At 49.3% G+C, this 22,877-nt stretch overlaps 1 protein-coding gene across 1 annotated transcript; it reads right to left on the reverse strand.

The window, feature by feature from the left end:
* Window positions 1-6,960: 6,960 nt before the first annotated feature.
* LOC123042030 (uncharacterized) lies at window positions 6,961-8,382 on the reverse strand. The gene has a single exon (XM_044464559.1). It carries the CDS (start codon window positions 8,033-8,035, stop codon window positions 7,196-7,198), a length of 840 nt encoding a protein of 279 aa, XP_044320494.1. The 5' UTR covers window positions 8,036-8,382; the 3' UTR covers window positions 6,961-7,195.
* Window positions 8,383-22,877: the final 14,495 nt, after the last annotated feature.

Here is a 22,877-nt window from a genome sequence, read left to right on the forward strand (position 1 = left end):
ACGGTCTTGCCCTTCTTACGAAGGGGCCGCCCGCCGGACTCCGGAGCCACTGTAGGCTCCGGGGCCGAGTCTGGTGCAAAGTCCGGGAGGTTGTCCTGCAACACCTCCGGGGCCTCCTCCTCCTGGTGGGTCCCTTCCTGGGATCCCACCTTGGCATCATCCGCATCACGGGGGGTGGAGGCAGTCGGAAGGGAATCCATGTCCGACGCACCTAAGGACCCGCTCGACGAAGCAGGAAGATCATCCTTGGGCGGACTGCAGGGTTGTATGCGGCATTAGAAAGACATTATGTGGCGAAAAGAAAAACCATGAAGTTATTCGGGAGTCCGGATACTTACGATCTCGCCAGGGGCTTGGCCCTTGGAGGTCAGTCCTCGTCGTCATCACTGGCGTTGGCAGAGCGGTCCGGGGAAAGAGTTTTTCCCTTCTTGGACCCTTCGGCCTCCCTTGTTGGGGAGGCCTTCCTTTTCTTCCCTCCCCCCGCTGGGGGAGGGGCCTTTTTCTTCTCCTCCTCGTCCTCGGGGGAGGAGTCGGCTTCGGATTCATCGGACACCTAAAAACGGGAACTCTTTCGAGTACCCGTGGCCTCCTTCTTGGCCTTCTTCTCCGGCACCACATGGGGTGCCGGAACCAGTAACCCCGCTAGACGGGCATCTACTGGGTCTTCTGGCAAGGGGGCCGGACAGTTAGTCTGCTCGGCCTTCTTCAGCCAGTCCTGTCAAAGGAAAGGGGGAGATTAGATCCCGCATAGGGTCAAACTATGGAAAACAAGTGTCCCGTAAAGGGTAGAATCACTTACCTCGTCAGCCTGGCGCTGCGAGCGAAATCCGCGATCTTCGGTAGCGGATTCGGGAGCTTCGGCGCCCTTAAAAAGCACCTTCCAGGCATCTTCATACCTAGTGTCGAAGAGCCTACTCAAGGTTTGGTGTTGTGCCGGATTGAACTCCCACAATTTAAAGGCCCGTTGTTGGCATGGGAGAATCCGGCGGATGAGCATGACTTGGACCACGTTGACAAGCTTGAGCTTCTTGTTCACCAGCTTCTGGATGCAGGCTTGGAGTCCGGTCAGCTCCTCCGAATCACCTCAAGTCAGGCCACTCTCCTTCCAAGAGGTGAGCCGTGTGGGGATTCCAGATCTGAATTCAGGGGCTGCTACCCATTTAGGGTCACGCGGCTCGGTGATGTAGAACCACCCCGATTGACATCCCTTGATGGTTTCCACGAAGGCGCCCTCGAGCCAGATGACGTTGGGTATCTTGCCCACCATGGCGCCTCCGCACTCCGCCTGATTCCCCTTCACGACCTTCGGCTCGACATTGAAGGTCTTGAGCCACAAGCCGAAGTGGGGCTGGATGCAGAGGAAGGCCTCACACACGACGATAAACGCCGAGATATTGAGGATGAAATTCGGCGCCAGATCATGGAAATCTAGGCCGTAGTAGAACATGATCCCCCGGACAAAGGGGTGAAGTGGAAAGCCCAGTCCGCGGAGGAAATGGGGAAGGGAAACCACCCTCTCATGGGGCCTGGGGGTGGGGATGAGCTGCCCCTTGTCGGGTAGCCGGTGCGCGATGTCGCTGGACAGGTATCCGGCGCCGCGCAACCTTTCGATGTGCCCCTCCGTGACGGAGGAGGCCATCCACTTGCCTCTCGCTCCGGACATAGTTGGAGAAGGTTGAGGTGAGAAGTGCAGACTTGGGCGCTGGAGCTTGAGTTCACGGAGATGGATAAGCCAAGGAGGAAGAAGGTGCGGGTAAAAGGGTTGGATCTTTATCCCCTTATATGGGCGGACAAAAACATGTGTCCCCACCGGCCTGGTAAAACTCGCTTATCTCCCAAGCGCTACAATCAATGGTGTGGTTGGGTTACCCACGTCCATATTGATGGGAATCCCGGAATAAGGGGAACACGATCTCTGCTTCGACAAGACGTGCAAAGGAAACCGCTTCGCTAAACGCGCTGAGGTGGTACAGTAAAAACAATTCGAGTAAAGGCTTGGTAGTGGTGTGACGTCACGCCATAGAATATGTCAGCAGATTGAACTTGTGTAATATTATTCTCTCTACGGTGGTACGTGGAATTTATTTTTTGCAGAGTCGGACACTATCCTGGTGTTTACAATCTTCTATAAATTATTCGGAGGAAGAACCCGCCTTGCAATGCCGAAGACAACATGCGCGTCGGACTCATCGTCATTGAAGCCTGGTTCAGGGGCTACTGAGGGAGTTCCGGACTAGGGGGTGTCCGGATAGCCGAACTATCATGATCAGCCGGACTCCAAGACTATGAAGATACAAGATTGAAGACTTCGTCCCGTGTCCGGATGGGACTTTCCTTGGTGTGGAAGGCAAGCTTGGCGATACGGATATGTAGATATCCTACCATTGTAACCGACTTTGTGTAACCCTAGCCCTCTCTGGTGTCTATATAAACCGGATGGCTTTAGTCCATAGGACGAACAACAATCATACCATAGGCTAGCTTCTAGGGTTTAGCCTCCTTGATCTCGTGGTAGATCCACTCTTGTAACACACATCATCAATATTAATCAAGCAGGACGTAGGGTATTACCTCCATCAAGAGGGCCCAAACCCGGGTAAAACATCGTGTCCCTTGTCTCCTGTTACCATCCGCCTAGACGCACAGTTCGGGACCCCCTACCCGAGATCCGCCGGTTTTGACACCGACAGCGGCCATGATGATGCTGATGAGGACGACCATGGCAATTCGTGGCAGGAATATGATGACTTGTAATTTGAAGATGAGGTGGACATTTCCGTGGAGCCATTGTGTTTCATCGACGAGCTCACCCAAAAGTCTGAAGCACAAAAGAGGAGGAAGAGCATTCGCACGGGATCATATAGCCAAGTCGAGGACACTTTGATATGCGAGAGTTGGAAGGAAATCGACAAAGATCCAATCAAAGGTGCCGAGCAAAAAGGAGTTGTCTTTTGGACAAGGGTTCACAAGAACTTTCATTAGCAAATAAATTTTGCCCCCTACCAATTCACAAGCACTCGTGGTATCAGTTCAATCCAAAAAAGTTGGGGATTCATCCAACAAGAATGCAACAAATATTGTGTCGCGCTTGAGAGCGTCAAAGCCTGTCCCGTGAGCGGCCTAGGCCTTGGTGACTTGATATGAACCCCTCTCTTTTCCATCATGCGTCCATTCATGTTGGCATGCCATTTAAGTTTCATGCATTATATGACCTTTCATGTTACAATTGTGGTCGCATGTTTGATTGTGTAGGCATTCCAATCTTTGGAAGCCTTCAAGGCCCGGCACAAAGACAAGCCATTCACTCTCACGCATTGTTGGGTGCTCAGCAAAGATTGCCCCAAGTTCAAGGACCAATACAATGCCCGTTGGAAGAAGAGAGGAGAGAAGGAGGCAGCGATCGAGGCTGATGCGGGAGACGTGCTCAAGAGGCCGAGGGGCAAGACAAGCTTGAAGTCCGACGAGAAGCATGATGCGTCTTCTATAGCCTTGCAAGGAACTTTGGAGGATATGATGAGCCAAAAGGAAATGCGAGAGGAGAGGAAGAGCAAAGGGAGGGAGGAGCAAATGAAGATATACCTAGATCTTCAAATGAAGAAGTTTGACATGGAGGAGGTCGTGAAGAAGAGGAAGCTTGACATCGAGAAGGCCACTCAACTCAAGAAGCTAGAGATCGAGGCCACCAATGCCGACACACAAGCCAAGGAGGTGGCACTAGCGATCATGATCGTCGACAAGAACAACATGTCACCAGAGAGGAAGGCTTGGTTCACGAACCGGCTAATGAGATGTTCGCCCGTGACGACATGATCTAGGTGAGACGACGGCCACAATGGTGGTCCTTTTTGAAGGATGGTACCTGTGTCGACCGCTGGCTTTGTTGCCGGCGAGAAAACTTGTCTCTTTTGAAGGCTGACTAGTGTGATGGCCGCTGGCTTTGTTGCCGGCGGCAAAACTTGCCCATTCTGTAGACTGGATGTGCCGGCCGCTGGCTTTGTTGCCGGTGTGAAACATGTCTTTTTGAAGGCTGGCTCCTGTGCCGGACGTTGGCTTTGTTACCGGCATCGATTGTAGGCCGTCGGCTGTGTTGCCGGCTGGGGCGAACTAGTGCGAACCGCGGTCGCGGCTTTAAATCCTTTGTTTCTCACTTTTGCATGCACGTGAACAAGATACGGCCAAAATGCGGCCGCGCGTTGGGCGCACGGCCGACGCATCCACGAATCCGGACGGACATGACCCCATTGCCACACCCAAACGAACGAAATCCGGACAAAGCAGACGTCCGTTCGGGCTCGCGCGTTGGAGTTGGCCTAACCTCCGGAGTAGGCCACCGGCCACCAGCAGCAAGCAACTTAGGTTAAGGCCAACCATACACCGTGAACAGTTGTCACAACTATCCACATAGGCTTGGGTGGTCCAAAATGGCTTGATGTGATGCCTACAGACCAAAACAAATGCCTGCAAATGAGCCTGGCTCCTCCCTAAGCAAAGAAGCAAAAATGAGAGAGAGAGAGAGAGGGGGGGGGGAAGAAAAGTAGAGATAGTTGAGCATGCATGAGTATGAAATATGCAAGATCTCATTCCATGCGATACAAAAGAATAGGAAAAGAACGACTGCGGACCCTCGTGAGGCAGCCTATTGCATTGAGTGTTTACCTTCCGGTGCTGCTGCTTCAGCATACTTTTATCTACCTGGACAGGAAGGGGCTATACCTATGGCGGCCTCCATAGTCCATGCCTTTATAGAAACCCAAAAGGCGGCGATTTTTAGTATGAGTTAAGCACTTTGCAAATAAATGTTGAGATTTTTTTTAAATGATACAAAAAAGTAAACTATGTGAATATTTTTTATATTATATAATTTTTTTAAATGTCACGAACTGATGTTTGAAAAGTTTTAACAATTTTTAAATGTAATGTGCAGTTTTTGGATGGTATGGAACATTTATTTGATTTATATGAACATTTATTTATGTTTTATAACATTTTTTAAAGGTAACATGTATTTTTTAGACGCGTGAACATTTTTAAAAATGGCACATAATTGTTTAGTGGTACAAATATTTTCTAAATGTTGAGCGAGCATTGTTTACACCGCATGAACATTTTTAAATGTGTGGTAAATTCTTTGACAATTCAAGTAAATAACTTTTTTTGTACATATGTACTTAGTATTTCCAGAATAATAAAAGTAGAAAAAGTGCATTACATCAACATGATGAACCCGCATGGTTAGTGTGCCGACCCACTTTCGGCTCCCTCTAGTCGAGCCGAGCTATTGTCTCGCGTGAAGCAAGACATAGCCCCACCCACCTTCATACGCACCCATTGATCCTCCTGTGATCCGAGTATCACCAGCCACATCTGAGTTCTGACTGAAGGTTAGGGCCAGGGTGCCGATCGGCTTGATATCATCATCACAGGCTGGGCTTGACCCGTAGAGGTGCTGAATTCGGCACTAGTGTTATTGGGTATGGGCCTCTAGCTGCGCGCCGACTATTTCTCACATTAAGCGAGCCCGTAGGAAACTCCCGCGAAAGGGTGTAGAGTAGTTGAGCCGGCCCAGTTTCGCACACAGTTAAACGAAAAAGGGAATGGCAAAATGGGAGAAACGAGGATCGATCTCCAGTGTCTTGCACGCAATAAGTTCTTGACGCGATGTGTACATGAGGCAAACGATGTCGGGTTTTTCATGGTTTTCATGTTTTTTCTGTTTTTTCTTTTTGTTATTTGACATGGTTTTCTTTGTTTTTTTATTTTCATTTTAATTTTCACCTCTTTCTTCAGTTATTTTCATATACATGATCAAAAAAAAATTCAAATAGCTGGTCGTCTATCGCTATGGGCCTATCCGGTGGGAATTTCCTCGTCAACAGGTTTTTCTATTTCCAAAGAGAATCATGCGGAAAAAACATGCAGGCGACAGAGCAGCACACCACACCGTGGCACACGGGCAGGCAAGCGAGCACCACGGCGCGCGTGCACCAGCCACTCCCACCGCGATCCACCGGATCGCAACCTCCGCGCGGAGGCCACCGGCCACCGCCACCAGCACCACCCAGCAACTTATAGAAACCCAAAAGGCGGCGATCTTTCCCGGCCAAAGCGATCATAATTGGGGAGCTTTTCCATGATCCGCGATAACTAAAGCTCGCGGGCGAGTGCGCGACGAGCCTGTCAATTTCTGTCCAGACGCTCGCGCTTAGCTGAGCTCAACTACCCTGCCCAGGTAGGTGCCGGTGCCGGTGGGTTCTAGCTAAGCAAAACCCCATGACTAATGATTGCGAGCTCCTTATTTCCAAATCCACCCCGCAGTTCTTGTCTGAGAGAGCGGAACAGTAGATCGGAAGTTGACTTGGAGTGAGTGGGCGGTGAATGGGCTGACCTCTGGGCGCCCAGGTGTCGTCCCATGGCATCAGCACGCCACAGCTCCGAAACACACCCGCGATCTGCTGCTTGATGAGGATATTTCTGCACCGTCTCTGCACCGACCTTGTGGAAGGAACGCACAAGTCAGAAGCTTGCGGTTGCGATGTCACGCAACCTGTGCTGTGCTAATTTGTTCCAGAAGCAATCGGAAGCTTCCATAAGCCTTTGAGACCGCCTCCAGTAACGTGTTGCCATGATCGTGAGGACTGAGGAGTATCTACCCGGAAGACATAATCAGACTGATGCAAACATCAAGCCAATAGCATCAACGATTGCGGTACAAATTTCCGTCACCGGAACCAACAGACACCTCTGCCGATCAACTACTCCGTAGACCATGAACGGCTCATGACGACATGTATATATATAAAAAACGAACGTGATCGTGTCAGCCCTCCACTGAGACACTAGATCCGGCCCTTCATAATGCCACCCAGCATTCAATTCCACCCACATGACCTCGCTGCTAAAATATATACAGATCCATCGCAGAATCTCAATCTCAAAACACAAAACAATTCTGTGATAATCTGACACGCAAATAAATGAACTAGTATACACAGACACATGAAGCTTTTTTTACAGCATGCTCAGCTGACAGGCACCAATACAGTTGCCCACATGTCAGCGGAACGGAGCCCCTATCCGGGCCCCAGATTCCTTCTCCAGTTTACAAGTAAAGCTAAAGGGGGGCAAATCCCCGAAAAAAAATGGCCTCTGAGGAATCTGGGACGAATGGCCGGAATATGCGGGACGGTGGTTGGCCTCACCTGAAGCGGCCGCCGTCGGCCAGCTTCCAGGAGCGGCAGTGGTGGAGGGAGGAGCCGGAGGAGGGCTGGTGGAGCGGCGACGGCCGGAGCTCGCCGGACAGCGCGGGGGCGTCCGGAGGGTGGCCTCCGCGGTGGTGGTTCCGCGCCGGGCTGGGGCGGACGAGCGGGCTGATGCACACCGCGAAGCCCGACACGCCGGCCCCGGCGCCGCCCAGGAGGCGACGGCAGGGGGTCTTCCGCATCGGCGACGGCCGCCACGGCGAGTCCGCCACCGAGCCGCCCTCCTCGCTCTCCTCGTAGGAGCACCGCACCGGCGAGAGCCCCCGGTTGCTGATCACGCGGGAGGAGCGCCGCGGGGACAGCGGCGACTCCGTCGCCGGCCCCTCCTTCCGTCGACCGCGCGCGCGCGGCATGATCCCCGCGAGCCAAGATCCGTGCCTCCGCCCCCCGCCCTTCTCCTCCGATGCGTCGTGCCGGTGCTGGCGGTGACCGCCGAAGAGCGCGGCGAGGGCGGAGAGCTTGCTGCTCCGCCTCCGCCTGATCTGGAACCCGGTGTCGCCCTCCTCGAAGCCGGTGCCGGGCCCGACCTGGGGCGTCCGGAAGAAGAGGCGGCTGGACGGGTGGCGCCACGGCCCGGGCCCCGAGGCGGCGTCGGACTTGCGGGGGCAGACGTAGGGCGACACCGACCTCGGGAAGAGCGGGACGGGCTCCGGCAGCGGCGTCGGGGGCAGCGAGGGCGCCTGGTTCTGCTTGGCGGCGAGCGCGAGCAGGCGGCCGCGGAGGCAGGCGGCGCACACGCCGACCGCGCTCTCGTAGGGGTGCGTCCGGCACCTCATGGCTCCCTCCTCGCCGCTGCCCTGCGCATTGCCGTCCCTGGCTGGACTTGACGCGGTGGTGTGACGGGCCCGGGGAGGGAGGAGCGGGGAGGTCTTGTAGGCTGGCAAAGTGGAGTCGGGGGTAGTTTTCAAATGGGTTTGTTTAGGGCGGAGGGATGCGTCTGTAGGAGTAATTTAGTTGGGTTTTCTCCGCTGATCAGTCGGGCTGATTGGTTAAGAGCGAGTATCCTAGTCGGATGTGGACCGCCCTATCGATCTGTCGATCTGTGATGCTACTCCACTGTAGAAGTGCTATCTACTCCACGCACTGTCGTCTACCGCTAAAGTAACGTAACCGAGCTACCACTGTCTTGGCGTAATCGGTCTAGTAATAGTAGGGCCTTAATTTTCCTGAAGATTTTTTTTAAAAAAAAAACTGAACACCTGGTCCTGGGGCCTATTTGACTCGCAGGATTCTAAAAACACAAGGTTGGGGATAATGAAAATTGTCTATATAGGATTTAATCATGTGAATCAAGCCAATATGGGGAAAAAATCCTCAGGATTCTAATCTTCTAAATGTAATCTTTTTTAGGGATTTTAGTACAAACTACAGACAAATGTACATAGACGTATTTTTAGGGTGTAGCTTAACTCATTTTTGCTTCGTACGTAGTTCATATTAGAATGGAGGGATCAAGGGCATCTCCGGCGCCAACCCTCAAACCTCTTGCATCCGTTTGGACCGTGCTGTCAGGAGCACGAAAGCCATCCAACGCGGTCCTGTATCGGTCCGCGAAGCAGTACAGACTTGATTTCTCCCGCAAATTAGAGACAAATTAAGGGGAGGTTTGCGGAAGTTCGGACAGCAGACACGTAGGACTCCGACACCCCCGGCCCACCCAATCCCCTTCCGGTCCCATTTTCTTCCAGTCCTTTCCTTCTCCCCATTGCTTTGCATCTGCACCCTCCACCTCAGCCGCCGGTGTTGTACGTCTTCGACCGCCACAAAGGCATTGTCGGACATCCGCAACTAGCACCGACGCGCCCCGCTCGCCTTTGCGACAGAGCTATCCACCCTAGAGCCGTTTGTACCAGGTACACTCTGCCCCCTTGTCGACGACCTCCATGGCAGGCACCTCGCCCGGCAGGTGTTCGGTCAAATGCCATTAAGCTTATTTTCAAAGCTATGTCATTCTTTAGAGTATGAAGGATGGTGAGCTACTCGGCCATGGAGGATGAGTTGCTGTGCGAGACGTGGTTGGCCGTATCCGCAGATTTCGTAGACAAGAGCAGAGGGACGATCTTCTAGGAGCAAGTGTATGAAAATTTCACGTACGAAAGCACATTGCGCGCTACGATATGTAAATCATTCAACAACGCAACGTGAGGTCGTTGTCGTATCGCTGGTACACAATCTAGACAAGCGTCACCAAGTTGTGTGGCGTGGTTCGTCACCTCGAGGCAAGGTGGCCATTGCACACGGCAGAGGACGAAACTTGTCGATTGATTCATTCACTCAATGTTGGTCTACACATTATATGTAGCCCGCATGCGCTGCCGTGGTGTACCACGTGATAGAGAGACGGTTATTTACGTGCGCACACTGTTGGGTGAAGATGATTGTTCATCCGTTGATGAAAAACTTGTTGGACATCCGGTTAATCCAGGTGAATTTGGACATTGATGTACTAGAATTAATTTGCATGCTATGTATTGACGATTTGTACTATTTTTTTATCCGCACTTTAATGAATATCATCCGATTTGCAGGAATTTCATCTGGGTAGATAAATGCGGGTTAAAATATATGCAGCTAGCTTATGAAGATGATTTGAATAGAGGAGCCCGTGGTTTTCTCGGGACGTAGCGGTCTAGTGGATTTTATGGACCCCTCCTGCTAAAGCTGCGTTTGACCGGGACGTTTTGGACAGTCTCGTGACCCGACTTGACACACTCCTATGTACTCTCGAAAGCACGCGGTATACTTCCAAGGAGTAGTGTACCGCATGTTCGTTTTCGGATAAGAAAGATACTACTACTCTCTTCCGGAGCGGCAAACGTACACGTGAATCCCTTCATTTTTCGGGCGGGTGTTGCGTAGCGGCCCATTCCGCTCGTCACGTTCTTCCCCTGACGCCACCGGCCACTCGCTCCGGCCACCCACACGCCAACACCCTCGACCATCGCCCACTGGTGCTACGTTACTACGTTGACCGGGCCAGGAGGAGAAGAAGCGACGCGTCCTCTTCACTTCACGTGCCCTCGGCTTCGGGTTCCAGAAGCAGCAGCTGCTCTGGATCTGCCCTCTTGGCAGCAGCGCGTGCGCTGGGCGAGGCAGAGTTCCACGCGGGCCAGGTCAGTGCATGCAGCAGCACAGTTATCACGGCCTCACGGGCACGCAACAAAACCTCCCACTTCCCACGCACGTACCCGAGGAGAAAAAGATTACCGTGGCGGTGTGGGCGAGGAGGACAGAACCTCCTCTGCTCGCATACATAGCTTCTCTCCTGGCCTCTTCTGCTTCACATGTCACCTCCTCTTTAAGCCCATTGAAGATCGCCCCCGGACCCCAACCACCGGGGGTAGGACGGACCGGAGCCCGACGTCGTCGAGTGTGGTTTCGTGAGCACGGCCGTTCTCGATCCTGCCTCCCCGCTGCCGGTTCAACGGGGCATTGAAGCGGGCGCGCCGGACGTGGACGGGCATACGGACATGCCCGGAGCCCCGTGATCTCGGGGAAAGGTGGCGGGTGACGGAATGGTACCCTCTCGACTAAGGATGGCAATTTTACCCACGGGTACGGGTACCCGTGGGTACCGTACCCGCATAGGTAGGGTATGGGCACAATTTTATATCCATGGGTAATACCCATATCCTACCCGTTAAGTCATGAGTAGGGTACGGGTATAACTTTGTACCCACGGGTATACCCATACTCTGCCCGCTTGTAAACTAATGTTAAGTTGCTGTCAATTAATCATTAATTTGTCATGCGGCTTGTCTACTCCTATTGACTTATGAGTATGTTGTACTCATCTACCAGTTATTGAGTTGAGATAATTGTTTTTTGTCAAATGTGCTATCAATGAGCGTAAAAATGTGAACAACTAATGTACTATTTGTTCTACCCGTTGGGTACCCAATGGGTACGGGTACCCGCCAGGTATGGGTATGGGTAAAGTTTCATACCATGGGTACGGGTATGGGTAGAATTTTGTACCTACCGACTATACAGATATGGGTATGGTATTGCTTTACCCTGTCCATACCCTACCCATTGCCATCCTTACTCTCGACTCTCGAGCCTCGATGGCAGCTGCAAATGTGCCCAAATGCGATCGCCTTCTCCGAGTCGGCTGTCGGTACTTCGATGCGCTCGTTTTGTCGTGCCATGGTCCGGCCCGATGTCTTTGTGACCCGGGTACGGCTGGCCATTTTCTTCCTCCTGGTGAATGGATGGATCGTGGATGGATGGACAGCTTTGCTTTCGGTACGTACGCCCCTTTTGAAAAGTTTGTGGTTTTGGGATGTAGATCGATGGTGGAGATTAAACCGAGTCTATGAGTTTTAAGGCATAACATGGTCGTCGAGCTCTCGTTTGACACACGCCTCTTTGCTTCTTTGAGTCTAGCTTCTCCCTCTCAATTTTGTAACTTGTTGTCATCCTCTCTAGGTTTCAGTCTATTCTTTTTTTGTGTGTGTGCATCCAACGTGAGCTTATACTTCCTCCATTCCAAATTACTCGTCACTGAAATGGATGTATTTAAAACTAAAATACATCTAATTCGGAACGGAGGGAGTACCTTTCTTCTTTCTTTTTCTTTCTTCTGGAAAAAATGTTCGCCCATGTGGCGGACATTGTAGTCGCCGCGGTGTCACGGGAGGCCTCCACTTCTCCCACTTGTTTTCTATCACTTGGTGGTTCTTCGAGACTGTTTGGTTGCCAGCCTTACCTTGCGACGCCAAAGGTGTGGTGCACCACAGCTCCTAGGCAACTGTTTGGTTGCTGACAAAGGTTAGGCTCGCCACATACGCAAAGTGTCTTCTGCAGTAGAATTTTTCGCCACAAGGTGCCGCTGGTTTTGCCCGCCACACTATTTGGCGTGCGGCAAGTGTGGCATTTTGAGTCTTCAACCAAACAACCATTCATTGGCATGATGGCTCGTCAATCCTCCCCCACAACTCTTTTCTCTCCGTCATCCAATTGAATTGGGAGCTTGAGTCGTCATTTTTCTTCAACCTCTTTTTATCGTTCTTGAGGTCATCCACAAGGTGTTGCCACTTTGGTTTGCGATTCAATTTTATCCAACAATGACTTAAATTCAATGGCTTCTTCTTGGTTTGTTCGTATAAAGTATATGCCCGTGGTTGTCCGCGCCCTTTGGAGTAGCGGTGAGTCACACACCGTCTTCAGTACCTTCGGTTGCGTCCAGTCGTCTAGAATCCCTCCCCATTTGAACGACTAGATGTTGTTGGTCACGGGTGGGGTGGAATTTGTTGGCGGTAGGTAGGACGGCGCAAGGCTGCCGGCCAGCAACACATCCACGTCGATGTCAGTCACTTCCTTGGCAGCAACTTCCTTTGTTGTCGCCTCCCACTCGCACTAGCGGGCACGTCGCGCCCTCCGAGCGACGTTCTTGTTGGGTAACGTAGCATGCAATTTCAAAAAAAATTCCTACGCTCACGCAAGATCTATCTAGGAGATGCATAGCAACGAGGGAGAGAGTGTCTCTACCTACCCTCGTAGACCATAAGCGGAAGCATTTCACAACACGGTTGATGTAGTCGAACTTTCTTTGTGATCCACCGATCGAGTACCGAACGTATGGCACCTCCGAGTTTTGCACACATTCAGCTCAGTGACGTCCCTAGCCTTCTTGATCCAGCAAGATGTAGAGGTAGTAGATGAGTTCCTTCAGCACGACGGCGTGGTGACGGTGACGGTGAAGTGATCTCCGCAGGGCTTTGCCTAAGCACTACGAAGTTATGACCGGAGGCATAAACTGTGGAGGGAGGTGCAACACACGGCTAAGATAATGTCTAGGATGTGCTAGGCGCCCCCTCCCACATATATATAGGTGGGGGTGAAGGGAGCAGCCAGGGGGCGCCCCAAGTAGGATCCGAATCCTACTTGGGGTTTCCCCAAGTGGCCCCCCTGCCTTTTTTCACCGGAGAAGAAAAGGGAAGGGGAAGAGAGAAAGGAAAGGGGGGCCGAACCCCCTTTTTCCTTCTCTCAATTCGGCCTCCTGCCATAGGGGGACGCGCCACCCCTTTTGGGCTGGTGTGCTTCCGCCTCATGGCCCATATGGCCCATATCTTCCCCGGGGGGTTCCGGTAACCCCTCCGGTACTCCGATAAATACCCGATACACTTCGGAACACTTCCGGTGTCCGAATACCATCGTCCTATATATCAATCTTTACCTCTCGACCATTTTGAGACTCCTCGTCATGTCTGTGATCACATCCAGGACTCCGAGCAACATTCGGTCACCAAATCACATAACTCATATAATACTATATCGGCAACGAATGTTAAGCATGCCGACCCTGCGGGTTCGCGAACTATGTAGACATGACCGAGACACCTCTCCGGTCAATAACCAATAGCGGAACATGAATGCTCATATTGGTTCGCACATATTCTACGCATATCTTTATCGGTCGAACCATTATGACAACATACGTGATTCCCTTTGTCCACCGGTATGTTACTTGCCCGAGATACGATCGTCGATATCTTCATACATAGTTCAATCTCGTCACCGGCAAGTCTCTTTACTCGTTCCATAATACATCATCCTGCAACTAACTCATTAGTCACTTTGCTTGCAAGGCTTCTTATGATGTGTATTACCGAGAGGGCCCAAAGATACCTCTCTGATACTCGGAGTGACAAATCCTAATCTCGATCTATGCGAACTCAACAAACACCTTCATAGATACCTGTAGGGCATCTTTATAATCACCCAGTTACGTTGTGACGTTTGATAGCACACAAGGCATTCCTCCGGTACCCGGGAGTTGCATAATCTCATAGTCGAAGGAATATGTATTGACATGAAGAAAACAATAGCAATAAAACTGAATGATCAATATGCTAAGCTAATGGATGGTCTTGTCCATCACACCATTCTCCTAATGACGTGATCCCGTTATCAAATAACAACTTATGTCCATGGTTAGGAAACATTAACCATCTTTGATCAACGAGCTAATCAAGTAGAGGCTCACTAGGGACACAATGTTTGTCTATGTATTCACACATGTATTTAGGTTTACGATCAATACAATTCTAGCATGAATAATAAACATTTATCATGAATAAGGAAATATAAAATAACAACTTTATTATTGCCTCTGGGCATTGTTGAGGAAATCATTAACTGGTAGCTGCTCGGTTGGCTAACAAGTAGGGGATTAATAGGCTAATCGACAAGTTAATTGCCATTTAATCAATTACTCGGGTGATTAATCAGTTAATCGGCTACTCGGTGACCCTACGAGTAGGGATTAATCGGCAAGTTAACTGGTTAATCAGATGAATTCTTGAACAGGGCCTCTGGGGCATATTTCCTTTAGTCTCCCACTTGAACTAGAGTCAATAATCTAGATTACATTGTAATGATTCTAACACCCATGGAGTCTTGGTGCTGATTATGTTTTGCTCGTGAGAGAAGTTTAGTCAACGGGTCTATCACATTCAGATCTGTATGTATATTTGCAAATTTCTATGTCTATAATGCTCTGCATGGTGCTACTCTAGCTAATTGCTCCCATTATCAATATGTATCCAGATTGAGACTCTGAGTCACCCGAGTTGGTGTCAAGGCTTGCATCGGCGTAATCTTTACAACAAACTCTTTGTCACCTCCATAACCGAGAAATATTTCCTTAGTCCTCTTATGTAACTAAGGATAAATTTTGACAGCTATCCAATGATATACTCTTGGATCACTATTGTACCCCCTTGCCAAACTCATGGCAAGGGACACAGTTGGTCTGGTACACAGCATGGCATACTTTATAGAACCTATGGCTGAGGTATAGGGAATGCCTTTAATTCTCTCTCTATCTTCTGTCGTGATCGGGCTTTGAGTCTTACTCAACTTCATACCTTGCAACACATATAAGAACCCTTTCTTTGACTGACCCATTTTTGAACTTTTTCAAAACTTTGTCAAGGTATGTGCTTTGTGAAAGTCTTATTGAGTGCTTCGATCTATCCTTATATAGATCTTGATGCTCAATATATAAGTAGCTTCACCGAGGTCTTTGATAACCTACAAGTATAGGGGATCGCAACAGTTTTCGAGGGTAGAGTATTCAACCCAAATTTATTGATTCAACACAAGGGGAGCCAAAGAATATTCTCAAGTATTAGCAGCTGAGTTGTCAATTCAACCACACCTGAAAGACTTAATATCTGCAGAAAAGTATTTAGAAGCAAAGTAGTATGGAAGTAACGGCAACGGTGGCAAAAGTAACAGTAGCAGTTTTGTAGCAGTCGTAACAGTGGCAACGGAAAAGTAACTTAGCCAAGATCAATATGAAACGAGCTCGTGGGCAATGGATCAATGATGGATAATTATATCGGATGGCATTCATCATGCAACAGTTATAACATAGGGTGACACGGAACTAGCTCCAGTTCATCAATATAATGTAGGCATGTATTCCGAATATAGTCATATGTGCTTATGGAAAAGAACTTGCATGACATCTTTTGTCCTACCCTCCCGTGGCAGCGGGGTCTGATACGTCTCCAACGTATCTATAATTTATGAAGCATTTATGCTATTATATTATCTGTTTTGGATGATTATGGGCTTTATTATACACTTTTATATTATTTTTGGGACTAACCTATTAACCGAAGGCCCAGCCAATATTGTTATTTTCTTGCCTATTTCAGTATTTGAAAGAAAAGGAATATCAAACGGAGTCCAAATGGGATGAAACCTTCGGGAAAGTTATTTTTGGAACGGAAGAAATCTAGGGGACTTGGAGTGCACGTAAGGGAAGCTTCGAGGTGGCCACGAGGCAGGGAGGCGCGCCCACCTTCCCTGGGCGTGCCCCCACCCTCGTGGGCCCCTCGTGGATCCCCTGACCGACTTCTTTCGCCTATATCTCCATATACCCTAAAAACATCGAGGAGCACAATAGATCGGAAGTTCCGCAGCCGCAAGCCTCTGTAGCCATAAAAAACCAATCAGGGCCCTGTTCCGGCACCCTGCTGGAGGGGGGATCCCTTACCGGTGGCCAGCTTCATCACCCCGACGCTCTCCATGACGAGGAGGGAGTAGTTCACCCTCGAGGCTAAGGGTATGTACCAGTAGCTATGTGTTTGATCTCTATCTCTCTCGTCTTCTTGAGGTGATACGATCTTGATGTATCGCGAGCTTTGCTATTATAGTTGGATCTTATGATGTTTCTCCCCATCTACTCTCTTGTAATGGATTGAGTTTTCCCTTTGAAGTTATCTTATCAGACTGAGTCTTTAAGGATTTGAGAACACTTGATGTATGTCTTTACATGCTTATCTGTGGTGACAATGGGATATTCACGTGATTCACTTGATGTATGTTTTGGTGATCTTGCAGGTTCCGTGACCTTGGGAATCTATGCATAGGGGTTGGCACACGTTTTCGTCTTGACTCTCCGGTAGAAACTTTGGGGCACTCTTTGAAGTACTTTGTGTTGGTTGAATAGATGAATCTGAGATTGTGTGATGCATATCATATAATCATGCCCATGGATACTTGAGGTGACAATGGAGTATCTACGTGACATTAGGGTTTTGGTTGATTTGTGTCGTAAGGTGTTATTCTAGTACAAACTCTATGATAGATTGAATGAAAAGAATAACTTCGTGTTATTTTACTACGGACTCTTGAATGGATAGAACAGAAAGGATAACTTTGAGGTTGTTTCGTACCCTACCATAATATCTTCGTTTGTTCTCCGCTATAAGTGTCTTTGGAGTGACTCTTTGTTGCATCTTGAGGGATAGTTATGTGATCCAATTATGTTATTATTGTTGAGAGAACTTGGACTAGTGAAAGTATGAACCTTAGGCCTTGTTTCCTAGCATTGCAATACCGTTTACACTCACTTTTATCATTAGTTACCTTGCTATTTTTATAATTTCAGATTACAAATACCCATATCTACTATCCATATTGCACTTGTATCACCATCTCTTCGCCGAACTAGTGCACCTATACAATTTACCACTGTGTTGGGTGTGTTGGGGACACAATAGACTCTTTGTTATTTGGTTGCAGGGTTGCTTGAGAGAGACCATCTTCATCCTACGCCTCCCACGGCTTGATAAACCTTAGGTCATCCACTTGAGGGAAATTTGCTACTGTCCTACAAACCTCTGCACTTGGAGGCCCAACAACGTCTACAAGAAGAAGGTTGTGTAGTAGACATCAAGCTCCTTTCTAGCGCCGTTGTCGGGGAGGTGAGTGCTTGAAGGTATATCTTTATATGTTGCAATCGAATCTTTTTATTTCTTGTTTTATCACTAGTTTAGTTTATAAAAGAAAACTACAAAAAATGGAATTGAGTTTGTCTCATACGCTTCATCTTTTTAATATCTTTCGTGAGAATGATGGTAAGGAAAATTGTGCTCAAGTGCTAGAAGAAGAAATCTATAAAATGTTTGGCACTAAATCTTTGAATGATGAGCATGATTGCAATGTTGTTAGTATGAATTCTTTGAATACCCATGATACTAATGATATGCAAAGCCACAAGCTTGGGGATGCTATGTTTGATGAATATGATATTTTTTGTCCCCCAAGTTTTGATGAGAATATTTATTATGATGAAAGCATGCCTCCTATTTATGATGATTATATTTATGAAAGTGGATTTGGAGAGGTCATGACTTTACTTAGTGATGAATCCACTATTTCGAAAGAGGTTCCAATTGATTATGAGAACAAAGTTGCTATCTATGATGATTATTGTGATGACTTGTATGCTATTAAGAATAATGATAACCATGAAACTTGTCATCATGATTTTAGTTTTCAATTGTATTATGCCTCACATGATAATTATTTTGTTGAGTTTGCTCCCACTACTATTCATGAGAAGAAATTTGCTTATGTGGAGAGTAGTAAAATTTCTATGCAAGTAGATCATGAAAAGAATGCTTTAGGTGCTGGTTATATGGTTGAATTAATTCATGATGCTACTGAAAATTATTATGAGAGAGGATCATATGATTCTACATATTGCAATAATATCAATTTTCCTCTCTATGTGCTTAAAGTTTTGAAGCTATGCTTGTTTTGCCTTCCTATGCTAGTTGATTATCGTTCCCATAAGTTGTTTGCTCACAATATCCATATGCATAGGAAGTGGGTTAGGCTTAATGTGCTAGTCATATGCTTCATGATGCTCCCGTTATGTTTCAATTCTTATCTTTTATGTAAGCATCATTGAAATCATCATGCCTAGCTAGGGGCATTAAACGATAGCGCTTGTTGGGAGGCAACCCAACTTTATTTTTGTTTATTACTTTTTGTTCCTGTTTAGTAATAAATAATTCATCTAGCCTCTGGTTAGATGTGGTTTCATGTTTTAATTAGTGTTTGTGCCAAGTAGAACCTTTGTGAAGATTTAGGTGAAGTCTTTATGATCTTGCTGTAAAAAACAGAAACTTTAGCACTCATGAGAATATCTGCCATTTTTTACTGGAAAGTGATTTTAGGTTGATTCCTTTTGCAGATGATTAATAGACAAATTACTCAGGTCCACCAATTTATTTCAGAATTTTTGGAGTTACATAAGTATTCGAATATTACAGATTACTACAGACTGTTCTGTTTTTGACAGATTCTGTTTTCATTGTGTTGTTTGCTTATTTTGATGAATCTATGAGTAGTATCGGAGGGTATGAACCATAGAGAAATTGGAATACAGTAGATATGACACCCATATGAATTTATAATGAGTTCACAACAGTACCTAAGTGGTGGTTTGTTTTCTTATACTAACGGAGCTTACGAGTATTGTGTTGAGTTTTGTGTTGTGAAGTTTTCAAGTTTTGGGTAAAGATTCAATGGACAATGGAATAAGGAGTGGCAAGAGCCTAAGCTTGAGGATGCCCAAGGCACCCAAAGGTAATATTCAAGGACAACCAAGAGCCTAAGCTTGGGGATGCCCCGGAAGGCATCCCCTCTTTCGTCTTCGTTCATCGGTAACTTTATTTTTTTTCACGAATACGCAAAGCTTGCATATCATTTCATTGATAGGAGGAAGAATGAGTACAGTTAAGGGTACAACACATCACACGAACACAGATAGGCGTGAACATGGTGCCCGGAGCAGGGGAACAAGGGATGCTCAGCCCTAATAGAGGATACATCACAGCTAAACCTACAAAACCCGACCCAAGCACGGAAATGCCGAACCAATAAGAGCACCAACATCTCTAGAACCGAAACAGGGGACACCACGAGCAAGCAAGATAGCGCCTTCAAGAAGGAGGACGACACCGAGATGTCGTCGCCATCCGGTCCGGAGGAACCAGACCTAGGGTTTCCCCTGAGCTCGAAGAGGGGCGCAGCCGAGGGCCTTGACAATGCCTCCAAGAAGGAAACGACATACACAGATGCCACCGCTGCCAGTGTCGGTAAGCCGAGCAGGGATTTCTCCCTGGCCTGAGGCTGAGCAATCCCATAGCCACCGTGTATGCAAATGAAGATGAGGAGGACAACGTCAGTCGGAGCCACCATGTCGGAAGGGAGTTGGCGGGGCTGCATCTACCGTCGGAGAATGGCACCGCCTCCGAACCCACGAGCACGGATCTAGCAAAGGGGAAGCATTGAGGTGTACAAAGTAGGGCAGGAGGCGAAGCCGACCACAAGGAGGGTTGGGCGACGGCGAAAAGCAACGCCGACAAGCTAGGACTGGAGGACGCAGATCCTAGCTACCGTGGCCATAGCCGTCGGAACATCGGGAAGCCACGCGAGCTGGAAGGAACGCAGCCGATGGGTCACCGAGGTCGGAGCCACCCGCCGAAGGACGTCGGCAACCATGGACACCGGAGAGACGTGGATTCAAGGTCGCCGGGACCGGAGCAGCTCCAGCAAGTACCTTCCTTGAGGGGCTTCAAGACTGCCACTAACACTGTAGTCTCGCTGCCACCGCGTGAGCTGTCGCCGTGGCTCGGGGGGAGAGGAAGGACCGCCGGTGACGTAGGGGGTTGCCTGCAGGAAGGGAGGACACGAACACCTCCGTGACCGGCCGCAGTACCTGTGTCCAACCCAAGACCAGCAGCACCAGCAGAGCTGGGCCGTGCACGGAGGGAGGAGAGGAGGACTGCAGGGGGCGGCACCGAGCAGCCATGGCCGGCACGCCGCGCCCGCCACGGACCGGCAGAGACATGCAGCAGCTGGGAAGAGGGCCCCCGCGTAGGAGCAATAGGACGCGGAGCCGGGGGCAGGGGGCGGGGGGTGGATGGCGCGCGGGGGCCGGCCGCCCTGCAGCCACCTTCCTGGAGCGCGACACGGCCTTGCCGGCCGGCCCTCCGGCGGCGGCGCGGCGGAGGCGGGAAGGGGGGTACCCCGGCGGTGGTGGATCTGGGGGGCACGGGGCAGGGGCGGGGAAGCGCGTGGGGGGTTGCGGGGGAACGGATCCGCCCCGCCGCCGCCATCCCGGGGCGCGGCACGGCTTCGCCAGCCGGCCCTCCGGCGGCGGCGCAGCGGGGGTGGCGGAGGGGGAGGGTTCCCGGCGGCGACGGGTGCGGTTTGTTGGAAATATGCCCTAGAGGCAATAATAAAATGGTTATTATTGTATTTCCTTATTCATGATAATTGTCTATTATTCATGCTATAATTGTATTGACCGGAAACCGCAATACATTTATGAATACATAGACCAAAACATGTCCCTAGTGAGCCTTTAGTTGACTAGCTCGTTGATCAACAGATGGTCATGGTTTCCTGACCATGGACATTGGATGTCATTGATAACGGGATCACATCATGAGGAGAAGGATGTGATGGACAAGACCCAATCCTAAGCATAGCACAAGATCATGTAGAGCTTTTCTAATGTCAAGTATCATTTCCTTAGACCATGAGATTGTGTAACTCCCTGATACCGTAGGAGTAGTTTGGGTGTACCAAACGTCAAAACGTAACTGGGTGACTATAAAGGTGCACTACAGGTATCTCCAAAAGTGTTTGTTGGGTTGACACGAATGGAGACTGGGATTTGTCACTCCGTATGACGGAGAGGTATCTCTGGGCCCACTCGGTAATGCATCATCATAATGAGCTCAATGTGACTAAGTAGTTAGTCACGGGATCATGCATTACGGAACGAGTAAAGTGACTTGCCGGTAACGAGATTGAACGAGGTATTGGGATACCGACGATTGAATCTCGGGAAAGTAACATACCGATTGACAAAGGGAATTGTATACGGGATTGCTTGAATCCTCGACATCGTGGTTCATCCGATGAGATCATCGTGGAACATGTGGGAGCCAACATGGGTATCCAGATCCCGCTGTTAGTTATTGGCTGAAGAGATGTCTCGGTCATCTCTGCATGGTTCCCGAACCCGTAGGGTCTACACACTTAAGGTTTGGTGACGCTAGAGTTGTTATGGGAAATAGTATGTGGTTACCAAAGGTTGTTCGGAGTCCCGGATGAGACCCCGAACGTGACGAGGACCTCCGGAATGGTCCGGAGGTGAAGATCGGTATATTGGACGAAGGGTATTGGAGTCCGGAATTGTTCCGGGGGTACCAGGTGATGACCAGCGTGTTCGAAAGGGGTTTCGGAGGCCCCGACAAGTGTTGGGGGGCCTTATGGGCCAAGGGGAGGGGGCACATCAGCCCACTAAGGGGTTGTGCGCCCCTCCCACCCCATCTCACATAAGGTGGAGAGGTGGGGGCGCCTCCCCTAGGGCAGCCACCCCTCCCGGCTTGGGGGGCAAGTTTCCTAGGGGTGGGGGCGCCCAAACCCATCTAGGGTTTCCCCTGTGGCCATCACCCCTCCCCTAGGGAACCCTAGGGCGCCTCCTCCACCCCCCTTACCCCTATATATAGTGAGGGAGAGAGAGGGCAGCCGCACCCTTCCCCTGGCGCAGCCCCTCCCTCCTCCAACACTTCCTCCTCCTCCTAGTGCTTAGCGAAGCTCTGCCGGAGAACCACGAGCTCCATCACCACCACGTCGTCGTGCTGTCGGAGTTCTCCCTCAACTTCTCCTCTCCCCTTGCTGGATCAAGAAGGAGGAGACGTCCCCGGACTGTACGTGTGTTGAACGCGGAGGCGCCGTTGTTCGGTCCTTAGATCGGAATCAACCGCGATCTGAATCGCTACGAGTATGAGTCCTTCATCCGCGTTCTTGCAACGCTTCCGCATCGCGATCTTCAAAGGTATGAAGATGCTCATCCTCTCCCTCTCTTTTTGCTAGAATCTCCATAGATTGATCTTGGTGTTGCATAGAAAATTTTGAATTTCTGCTACGTTCCCCAACACGGTTACCCCCGTGTCGCCAGGGGAGGGCGACGCGGGGGGGGGGGGGGTCCAACTTACTTCATCGGTAACTTTACTTTGAGCTATATTTTTATTCACCACATGATATTTGTTTTGCTTGGAGCGTCATTTTATTTTGGTAGTATTTTCTTGCTGTTATTTAGAACAATGTTTTGCATCTATATTTTCAATAAAAATGTCAAGGATAGCCTTTACCATGCTTATTTTGCAAGTATACATGTTGCTGTTTCAAAACAGAAAGTTTACCGCTGTTGCAAAAATTCCCTAGAAAAGTCAGAGAATGATATAATGTTGAAACTTTTTGCATATTGAGCTCTGATAAATCTTCTAC

This window comes from Triticum aestivum, chromosome 2B, assembly GCF_018294505.1.
Source record: "Triticum aestivum cultivar Chinese Spring chromosome 2B, IWGSC CS RefSeq v2.1, whole genome shotgun sequence".
In the NCBI taxonomy this organism is placed as follows: Eukaryota; Viridiplantae; Streptophyta; class Magnoliopsida; order Poales; family Poaceae; genus Triticum; species Triticum aestivum.

What these genes read in the sequence shown, in the direction of transcription:
- LOC123042030 (XM_044464559.1), bottom strand. Translation starts at nt 8,035, where the DNA reads ATGAGGTGCCGGACGCACCCCTACGAGAGCGCGGTCGGCGTGTGCGCC.